Source organism: Gouania willdenowi, chromosome 5, assembly GCF_900634775.1.
Source record: "Gouania willdenowi chromosome 5, fGouWil2.1, whole genome shotgun sequence".
NCBI classification, from domain to species: domain Eukaryota; kingdom Metazoa; phylum Chordata; class Actinopteri; order Blenniiformes; family Gobiesocidae; genus Gouania; species Gouania willdenowi.
Window position 1 is genome coordinate 970,884 of NC_041048.1, and position 11,507 is coordinate 982,390.

The window sequence follows — 11,507 nt, forward strand, 5'->3', positions numbered from 1 at the left end:
CCACTTCAGACTCTACCCTGGCCTTCCTCGGCCTCTTTTCAAATACACACACAGAGAGACACACACACACACACACACACACACACACACACACACACACACACACACACACACACACACACACACAGAGAGAGACACACACACACACACACACTTTAAAAGCTCACCACTTCTGCTGGTGCTGAACACATGGACTGAGGTGAGGTCTTTTTATTCTCATTATTTTACCGTTTGTATCGTTGTGCGTTTTGTGTTTTTTTATTTGTGTCTGTTTTCATTTTTCTGTGTTTATTTATCTTCAGTTTCAAGTTTATTCAAACAAACATTTATTCAGACATTCCAAACATTGTTAATTGTTCAAATTGAATGAAATCAAACATCAACCAATGTCTTTTGAACAAAAAAAAGAAAGAAAAAAAAGAAGAAGAAGCCAAAATAATTTCAGTAATTTCAATTTCAGTTTTAATAATAAAAAAATTATCATTCTTCACATATTTTCTTTATATTTGTTTTGAAGAGTTTTAAGATAAATAACATCATTTACATTTATTCCAACAGCAGAAAAACACATTTTAAACTCTGAATATAAACAGAAAACTGTATATTTTTTATTTTCAACATAAATCCTGCAGTTTTAAAGTAGAGTCACAGAACTTTCATTTTATATAAAAAAAAAAATCGATTTGTGTGTTCACATTGAGCACCTTATTGATCATTCATATATTATTTTTACTGAATATTGGTATTTAGATGTAGTCTGTAAATATTCCCCCACACCTTGATACACCTTAATATGTGTGTGTGTGTGTGTGTGTGTGTGTGCGTGTGTGTGTGTGTGTGTGCGTGTAAAGTTTTTGTCTCTTTTGTTTTTCTCTTCACGTAAATAATTTCTTTTGTGGTTTTTTTTTTTTTTTTTTTTGTTGAATTCTGTGTCTTTGGGATGTTTTGGTCTAATTGTGTATATTCTTAGAGGAACTGTGTGTTTTTTTTTTATGTCATTGTGTCATTTTCAGTTTCTTCTGTCAGGGTTAGGATTTTGTGTTTTTTTTTTGTTAAATTATTATTATTTTTGTTTAATTTTGTCTTTTTCTCGTGTGTTTCTTTGGTGTTTTTGTGCGTTTTCTTTGCGCTGTTTTGTACTTGTAGTCTTATTTTGTGTGTTTTTTAATGTAATTTTCATGTTGTTGTGTTAGAATTGGAATTTTTGTTTACATTTTGTGTTTTTGTTGATATTGTCTGTCGTTTGGTTGTATTTTGTATTTTACATTCTTTGGTCTCTCTGTGTAAATATGCCGTCCTTATTTAAATCAAATGTGTCTGTGTGTGTATTCTTTGGGATGTTTTGTATGTCACATTTAATTTGTACATTTTTCAAACTTATTTTGTCTTTTTTTTGGTAGTGGTTTTGTGCCATTTTCAGTTGGTTTCGCCAAAACTTGAGTGATTTTATCATTTTTTTCCCAACATTTAAAGGTGAAATGATCTTCTAATTGTTTATTATTTGAATTCATATTTTAAATGAGAACCTGCAGACTTTACATTTTATGGATGTTTTGTTTTTTTTTTCAGAAACTGTATTTGTATCAGTGTTTGGATCATTTTTTATTGAAATATAATATAATGTAATATATTATTAATGTAATGTAAAATAAATGAAATATTAAATCTGCTGACATTCCTTCAGAGGAAGGAAATGATCATGATATACTGTAGATATACAACGGTAGAGAAGGTATTGATGAACATGTCAAACCTGTGTTGTGAGCAGCGTCGTTGGGAGAGATGAACATGTCGTCGGCGAATGTGAGCACCGTGTTTTTCTACAGAGATTCTTTCTCCAAAGCTGTGGCTAAAAACGTGCTGGTGGTTGTTCTCGTCGTTGCCATCAACTACATCAACGTGGGCCTCATCCAGACCTTCAGGAAACACCAGGTACCACCAGGGGGCACTGCGGAGTAATTAGCACAGTTTGCGTTATAGAGATGCACGATAATGGTGATATTTTAAGTGGTTTGGCCGATAACTGACACTGATAATATTCCCCTCACACCTGAATTAGAATAAACAAACAGACTCTTTGTCACGTTGACCTGTTGGTAAATACACACATTAGATTCATCTGAAATTGCAAATGTAATTCTGAATTAAACACACACGCACACGCACAAACTTTTATTAGTAGATAGATACTGGATTATCTGTATAATATATTAACTGTGATATTAACCTGCTTTCGCTATGTTTTAGCTATGAGGTAGTTTGAGAGGGAGGAGCTCACATTCTTATAGAGTAGGAGGAGCCAGGATTGTCAGGAGGAGGAGTTTCCATGATGTGACATCACACGTCGAGAAAAATCCAACTGTCCCGTTTAAAGCTGACTTTTTTACAAAATGTGTAATAACAAGGGAGGAAACAGAACATTTTCATCTTTGTTTCTCTGAATGAGGCTAAAAGAAGTTTATCACTATAGCAACTAGGGATGTAACGATTAATCGTAAGGCAGTTAAAAATCGATTCATAGGTACCACGGTTCACATCGATGCTCTGAAAATTGAATCGTAGTACCTTTTTTAACCATATATATAACTATATATTAATCCTTCCAGAAGCGGACGTGACGGGTGGAATCTGCTACTATTTTCTTTCTGGCCGCCATTTACTGTTAAACATGTTCATAAATGATTCTTTACTCCTTTAGCACCGAAAGAATATCTGTAATATTACGTGAATATCTGTAAAAGTCAGGTTTTTCTATTAGCTCTGTCTGCTAGCATAGCTTCTCTTCTTCACTGATGGAATAACTGCATGCCAACCGACCACTGGGTTACCAGCGCCCTCTGCTGGTCTAAACAAATATCTGACGTAAATACAGTAAAATGACTGTTTTTTTTTTTTTTTAAAAAAAAGTCCAATTGTTAAGGCACAAAATACATTTTCAGTTGCCCTTTTAAAAAGAAAAAGAACTATTATGTAGTTTTGAATTGTTTACTATAGAACCAGAATTTAAATTAATAGGTTTCTTCTTCATTTGTATTATTCCTTTATTTATTTCATTCAAGATTTATTTTTAGTTAAATTGCATCATTTTGAATAGTTTATCAAGGGATTATTTTGACAATGAAAAATAAAAGGAAAATAGTATAGTATTTTTCCCAAAAAAATAAAGGAATATTTTTCAGTCATTTGTCAACATTCCCATTTTGTAAAATAAATCGAGAGAAAATCGTATCGTGAACCTAGTATCGTGAATCGAATCGTATCGGGAGTTGAGTGAATCATTACATCCCTAATAGCAACACCATGAGAAAGTGATTTATTCACAATACTGCCCCTTTAAAATGATTAGTGCCACATTAGACGTGAAACAACGTTCTAAGGAGGTTTGGAACGTCCTGCAGAGAAGTCTTACGGGATGAGATTTCACCAGTTACCAGGCTCCGCCCCAAAACAACCTTCAGTAGAAACACCTTCAGACACACATTACAGTTTGTGGAAACTAAATATCACTTTGATTTAGAGAAAAACTGGAATGGAAACACAGCTATAAATGAAAGGAAAAAAAAAATAATGGTTTTAAAATCCATAAACTCTGAATATTTGTAATTTTTTTGTTGCTCCTGCTCTACTCCCTACGGGCGATAAACATCTATACGTACAAAATATCTAAGAAGCAAGGCTTTTTATGATATTGATATGAATAATATCCGATACTTCATTTTAAAACCGATATCGACCAATAATATTGTGCATCACTATTGTGTTACGCTGAGTCATTGTTACACTGCATTGCGTTACTTTATGGTGCGCTACTTTACTTTGCGTTATGATGTGTTGCATTACACTACGTAACATTTTTATTTTGTATTATGTTATAGTGAATTGTGTTGCCTTATGTAGCGTTACATGTGTTATGTTATATTGCGTAACCTTATGTTCCGTTATGTGACACTGCAGTGTTGTGTTAAGTTGTGTTATGCTACCATACGTTACATTGTGTTGCGCTCCGTAACGTATAGTTGGTATGTTTGTAGAATAATGGGGTGGAAATGGGACTCTTTCATTGGTTGAGAGTGTTGCCATGGTTATGGTTGTCCTATGTGTGCAGATCTTCTACACCAGCCCTCGCTACATCCTGTTCCTGCACCTGGTGGTGAACGACATGATCCAGGTGACGCTGTCGGTCACCATGTTCGTGATCAGCTACACCGTCTACCAGATGCAGGTGTCAGTGTGCTGCGTGTTCATCCTCCTCACACTCTTCACCACCGAGAACACGCCCCTGAACCTGGCCTGCATGGCGGTGGAGTGCTACATCGCCGTCTGCATCCCACTGCGTTACGTCCAGATCTGTACCGTGCGCAGGACCAGGATGCTGATCGGATTGATATGGATGACCAGCGTTCTGTCCGTGCTGCCCGACCTATTCATTGCGCTCGCCATGCAGCCGATGGACTTCTTCAACACCAAGATCTTTTGCATCCGAAACAACGCCTTTCCGCTAACGCTCATTATAAAGAGGCGCGACGTCACCTACATCTTGTACCTTGTTGTGGTTTGGTTCATCATCTTCTTCACCTACTTCAAGATCTTGTTCACGGCCAAGATGGCGAGCAAAGTCACCAAGAAGGCAAGGAACACGGTGGTGCTGCACGGCTTCCAGCTAGCGCTGTGCATGCTAACGTACACTAACCCCCTGCTGCAGGAGATGTTGGTCAGACACTTCCCCAGATACGTCACCGACACGCTGTTTGCCTGCTACATCATTGTCCAGCTCCTGCCGCGCTCCATCAGTCCAATCATCTACGGCGTGCGGGACAAAACCTTCAGGATCTACCTGAAGAGGCACCTGATGTGCAGCACTAACCCGCGCTAACAAAACATTAACAGAAAAAAACATTTCCTCATCATTCAAGCATTTCTGCAAAAGTATCATATTTATCCTAGGGATGAACCGAAATGAAAATTTGAAGTTGAAGACGAAGCCGAGTAAAATATAAACGCTTGGCCGAATATCGAATGTGGTTGTTAAGTTTTTCACTATTTTTTTTTAGTAGTGCATAAATAGCCTAGAATACATTGTTAGACATGTTTTTTAAATAAAGTAAATGTTTATTAAATATTCTGATATGTTTTAAATATTCCAGTAGCCTTTGCTTTTCATAAAAAGCACAACAAAGTTTATCATTTATATTAGTCCTTCAAATAAAACTAAACATGCATTAAAAAAACTAAAGTGTATTAAAGGTGAGGTATGATAATAAATAACATTCTAATGGTTTATCTACAGTGATAAACATCATTTAGTCTCATTCAGAGGAACAAAGTGTAAAAAGTTATGTTTCCTCTCTTGTTATTACATATTTTATAAAAAGTCAGCTTTAAACAGGACAGTTGGATTTTACCCACGTTGGCAGGTGATGTCACCTAACACGCCTCCTAGAATGTTAGCTCCTCCCTCTCCAACTATCTAACAGCTAAAACAAACACTGCTGTTTATTATAGAATATATATTATACTTTATTACCATATATGTAAATACAAACTGCACTACTTTTTCTGCTGCTGATCGTGTTGGGAGTCACTGCTTGGAGCCACGCCCACTGTTTACACACATCAGCTGTTAGCACTCCATGCTAATGCTACACCAGTCTATGTAGAGAGACCTGGTGTAGTGTAAGGAGGAAACAATGAGATGTTTACGTATTCATGGCTCACAGCGTTGTTAAAGTCCAGTGAGGCAAGGAGACAACAGCTTTACATTTCAAAAAAGGTGCTTTATTGGCCACAGACAAACACAGGCCAATAAAAGAGGTGGCATGTGCAAAAAGAACTAACACAAACCAACTGCCTCAAATGAGACAGGAGTCAACTTAAATACAGCTTGGACCATACCAAATATAAATAAGCAGAAACACAGGTGATAAACAACCAAAACTAAGGGACAAACACAGCCCCCTTAACCCCAGTCCCCCTCTGCAATGGTCTGGTCCACTTAAGGCCACCTCCAGCTCTCTCCAGGCCTGCCCCTCACTACCTCTCTGTTCTTAAAGGGAAAGAGAATAATGTCGGTGTCAATCATCAAATGATTTAGGAGCTGTTACCTCTGTGTGGCCCAGCCATCACACACCCCCCCTCTTCAGGACTCTCGCTACCCCAGCGAGAGAGATAATCTGCTGTTACATTATCCTTTCCTGGGATGTGTTGAATGGAGAAACAAAAAGACTGTAGGGCAAGATACCACCGTGTTATTCTCCCATTAGTATCTTTCATCCTTTTGAACCATTGTAAGGCTTTGTGGTCCGTCTCCAGGGTAAACTCACGGCCTCGAAGGTAATATCGGAAAGAATCAAGTGCCCACTTGATGGCGAGAGCTTCTTTTTCCACTGTTGAATATCGAACCTCACGGAGGAACAACTTCCTGCTAATGTAGGCCAGTGGGTGGCGATCATGCTGGGGTCCCTGCAAGAGGACAGCTCCGAGTCCTCTTTCAGAAGCATCAGTTTGCACAATAAAGAGATCATCAAAATTTGGAGAATATAAAACTGGATTCTTACTCAGTGACTGACGTATGTCCTGAAAGGCTGCCACTGCTTCCTTTGTCCACTGTATGTGGTTTGGATTCCGAGATCCTGTCAGGTCGGTCAGAGTTGCCGCCCGGGCAGAAAACTGGGGAATGAAGCGATGGTAGAAGCCAGCCATCCCCAGAAAGGAGCGCAGCTGCTTCTTTGACTGGGGCAGGGAACAAGATTCCAAAGCCTTTATTTTTTTTACCTGCGGCCGCAGCACTCCACCCCCAATGACATGTCCGAGGTACTCAGTTTGGGAAGCTGCAAAGACACACTTAGCTGGATTTACAGTAAGGCCAGATGCTTGCAAACACTGCAGAACAGCTTGCAAGTGGTCCATATGCTCCTCCCAATTTGAACTGTAAATGACAATGTCATCCAAATATGCTGCTACAAAACTTGAAAATTCCCTGAGTACCTGATCCATAAGTCTCTGAAAGGTTGTTGGTGCACCATATAATCCAAAGGGCATCACCGTGAACTGGAAGAGTCCCCATGGCGTTTGGAAGGCGGTCATTTTCCTGGACCGCTCAGTGAGGGGAACCTGCCAATATCCTTTAGAGAGATCTAGAGTTGTCAGATATTTGGCCTTCCCAAGCCGTTCAAGCAGGTCATCAATTCTCGGTGTAAGATAGGAATCAAAGAGTGATATAGAATTAAGGTACCTAAAGTCTATGCAAAACCTTATGGTTCCGTCCTTCTTTGGAACCAGGACCACAGGGTTACACCACTCGCTTTTCGAAACTTCAATGATCCCCAGGGACAGCATTAGGTCAACCTCCTTCTTTAACGAGATCTGCAGGCGCTCAGGAATCCTGTAACTGAGTCTTTTAACAGTAGCACAATCTTGGAGTACAATATCATGCTCAACAATATCAGTTCTTCCTGGGTTTTGCTGAAAAACATCCATTTTACAAAGTGTGCTCACCTGGCCTCTTTGTTCTTGTGAGAGGTATGCTAAATCAAAGTCCTGACCAGAAGCTGCAGATGGAAGGTATTGCTCTTCAACCTCCTCCTCTTCTTCCACTCCTCTAATTAGCATCACACTCCTTCCAGGCCTCTCCACCCACTCTTTCAGTAAATTTATATGCAGCACTTTATTTGAGTGGCGCTGTCCTGGACCTTCAACCTGATATGTTGTAGGACCGAGCTTCTTGATCACCTTAACTGGCCCCTGCCATTTAGCCAGCAGCTTATCGTTTTCACTCGGCAGAAGCACAAGAACTTGTTGTCCAGGGCTGAACGATCTCTCACGAGCTGACTGGTCATACCCGGACTTCTGCTGCTGCTGGGCCTTCTTCATGTGTGCTTGAGCCAGTTCGCTCATCCTTTCCAGGCGCTCCCTCATCTGCACAACATATGAGACCACATTAACAGGTTCCCCCCTCCCCTCCTGTTCCTCCCAGAACTCTCTGAGCAATGAGAGTGGTCCACGTACCTCATGCCCATACAAAAGTTCAAACGGAGAGAAACCTGTGGAGGCCTGGGGTACTTCCCTGTAGGCAAACAGGAGGTATGGCAGCCATTGGTCCCAGTCTGTGCCCGTGTTGTTGACAAATTTCCGGAGCATCTGCTGATTAAAGCGCTCTGTCAGCCCATCAGTCTGAGGATGATATGGTGTAGTCCTCAGACATCTGATGCCAAGAAGCTGATACACCTGTTTTAGCAGAGTGGACATAAAGTTAGTGCCTTGATCTGTCAATATTTCTCGTGGAAACCCAACTCGTGAAAAAAACTGTACCAGGCAGAAAGCAACAGTTTTCGCCTTGATATTTTTCAATGGAAAGACCTCTGGGTACTTGGTAGCATAGTCACTCAAAACTAGCATGTAGCAATATCCAGATTTACTCCTTTCAACAGGCCCAACAATGTCCATTCCTATACGTTCAAATGGAGTTCCAATAATTGGCATGCTTTGGAGTGGAGCTCTGGAGGGCATTCTAGGTGATGTAATTTGGCACTGAGGGCAACTGTGGCAGAACTGTGCTACATCCTTGTGGAGTCCAGGCCAATAGAAATAGTGAAGAATGCGTGCTGCTGTTTTGTGCTTACCAAGATGACCAGCCCAGGGCACTGAATGGCCCAATTTGAGTATTGTACTCCTCACCACTTGGGGGACAACCAGTTGCAGTACTGGTGCCTGCTGGCGATACAATATGTCATTATCCAGTATATACTCGAACATCTCTCCGGCTGCTGCTCCAACTTCCTGGAAGAGAGGCACTAAAGATGGATCAGACTTTTGCATTTCAACAGTATCTGTAGGCATTTCAAAATCAATAGACAACTCTGGTTCCGTATTTTCGATAGGCGTCACAATTGTATGTTGAAACTTTTCTTGTCGTCTCTTCCTCCATGATTTCCGTGCCTTTCCAGGTTTTGTCGCAAACTCCTCATTATAAAAGGGCAAAGCACTAAGCAGATCAAAAGTCTCTTCACGTTTTTGAGCTTGAGCACGAGTAAAAGCAGCAGAACAAGTTTGGCTTTGATCCTTCTCCAGTAAATCAAATAACACTGGTAAGTCCCGGCCTAAAACTACTGGGTATGGCAAACTGTCCACAATGCCCACATTTAGCAAGTAAGTTTGGTCGTCTATCTTTGGATACAAATCAGCAGGATAATGTTTCTTATCTCTATGTATACAAGAAATAGGTATAGTATCTGCCACATTTATCTGGTTCAAAGGGACATGTTCTTTATGAATCAAAGTCTGGTCACTCCCGGAATCCAATAGAGCTTTTAGAGCAGCCCCATTCACTTCAATGTTGGCCATTTTCACAGTTTGGAGATTATTTACTGAAAGTTCAGTTTGGGACCAGGGAGCACAACACATTTGGGTCATTTTAGCTGTATTTTTGGGACACATGGGTTTTGTATGACCCTCAATCCCACAAAGGAAGCTGATAGGTTTTCTCCCAGAATATTTCTGTGGCCGCCTTGATTGATTTTCAACATTTTGAGGTTTACTCACTCCTTCTGCCCCTAGGTGGCGCTGTGGAGCCGAATCATAGTCCCAGGTCATCTTCCATTCTTCACGGCTCTATGTTTGTCCTTGCTCTCGCGCAGCCACAAAAACGTCAGCCAGTTCCGCTGCCTTCAGAGCAGTTTTGGGGTCACGTTCTTTAATCCAGACCTGAAGCTCAGGGGACAACATTCTCAAGTATTGCTCCAAAATAATCACTTCACCAATATCATGGATGGTTTTACTTTTTGGTTCAATCCACTTCACATACAATTCTTTCAGCCGTGCATACAGTTCCTTTGGGCTCTCACCTGCATGGATCTCAAGAGAGTGAAATCTCTGCCTGTAGGTCTCTGAATTAATATTATATTTTGACAAAATTGCAATTACTTGTACATAGTCAAGTGAATTTTCAAAGTCCATGTGCACATATGCCCCTCTTGCTTTCCCTGTTAATAATGGAATTAGATGGAATACCCAATCAGATTTAGGCCATCGGCATGCAAGGGTGATACGTTCAAATGTGATCAAAAAATGTTCCATATCATCATTATCTGTTAGTTTTTCCATTCTAGGTTCATGATAAGTGTGGACCTGACCAGTCACAGTTTGTGAGGAAGACATGTGCTCTGCTTTAGCCTGTGCATCAGAAAAGTCAGCTTGACAAGATTCAGATCCTGGCTCTCTACTTGATAGTGGATCAGTGTTTTTACTACTCACTTCTAACTGCAAGAGTTGAAACTTGTGTTCCAGAGCTGCAAATTGTTGCTGTTGTTTGACCTCTCGAACATTCTGCTGCCCCATTTGTATTTGAAGAATGGCCATTAGGTCTGAGAGTGTTGGCTCCTCCCCTTCTTCATCACTGCCCTTTACCTCTCCAGAATCTCTATTTTCCTCCATTTCTCCTTCAGAGTCTTTTCTTTCTACTACTCCATGTGGTTCTTTCCGGGGTCGTCCTCTTCCTCTCACAGGCATTTCCAAAAAAAAAAAAAAAATTGAAGGTATGATCCAAAAAATGATCAACGAAGAGAGAAAAAACCTTGTCCTCACTGGCTGATTCCACCACTGCCACCAATTGTTAGGGTCCAAGCAGTGAGGCAAGGAGACAACAGCTTTACATTTAAAAAAAGTGCTTTATTGGCCACAGACAAACACAGGCCAATAAAAGAGGTAGCATGTGCAAAAAGAACTAACACAAACCAACTCCCTCAAATGAGACAGGAGTCAACTTAAATACAGCTTGGACCATACCAAATATAAATAAGGAGAAACACAGGGGATAAACAACCAAAACTAAGGGACAAACACAGCCCCCTTAACCTCAGTCCCCCTCTGCAATGGTCTGGTCCACTTAAGGCCACCTCCAGCTCTCTCCAGGCCAGCCCCTCACCACCTCTGTTCTTAAAGGGACAGAGAATAATGTCAGTGTCAATCATCAAATGATTTAGGAGCTGTTACCTCTGTGTGGCCCGGCCATCACAGCGTAATCAACAAACTCTGGTGTGGAATTGGACGGTTTCCAACTTTTACGCAGTGACGGAGAGCGTTAAGGAGAGAGTCTGGATGTGTTTGTGTGTGGAAAGGAGGAGGAGCTGCTGATTCTGCAGCAATGCACACACTTTTCTGACTCTAAATCACTGCACGTTGTTTGATTGTGTGACACGCTACTTGGCCTTGATTTTAACTCACTAAACCGAAGATCGAATGTTGCTTTTTTTTGCAATATTCAGATTCAAATATATTCGGCCACCGAATATTTGGTGCATCCCTAATTTATCCTCAATCGATAACAGAAATATTATAAATACAACAATAGAAGTTGTGTTACTCTGCATCACCCTATGTTGTGTTACGGTACGTTACGTTACGTTACGTTACATTGTGTTACTTCACATTGTGCTACTTCACATTGTGTTACAACATGACGTAACACAACATGGTGTTACGTCATGCTGTAACAATACGTCACATTGTGTTAC

General features: G+C 40.5%; 1 protein-coding gene across 1 annotated transcript; it reads left to right on the top strand.

The window, feature by feature from the left end:
* The first annotated feature begins 1,782 nt into the window (after positions 1–1,782).
* Positions 1,783–4,873, top strand: LOC114462884 (odorant receptor 131-2-like). The gene is made up of 2 exons (XM_028445970.1): positions 1,783–1,932; positions 4,106–4,873. Exons 1-2 carry the CDS (start codon positions 1,783–1,785, stop codon positions 4,871–4,873), a joined length of 918 nt encoding a protein of 305 aa, XP_028301771.1.
* The last annotated feature ends 6,634 nt before the right edge of the window (positions 4,874–11,507 follow it).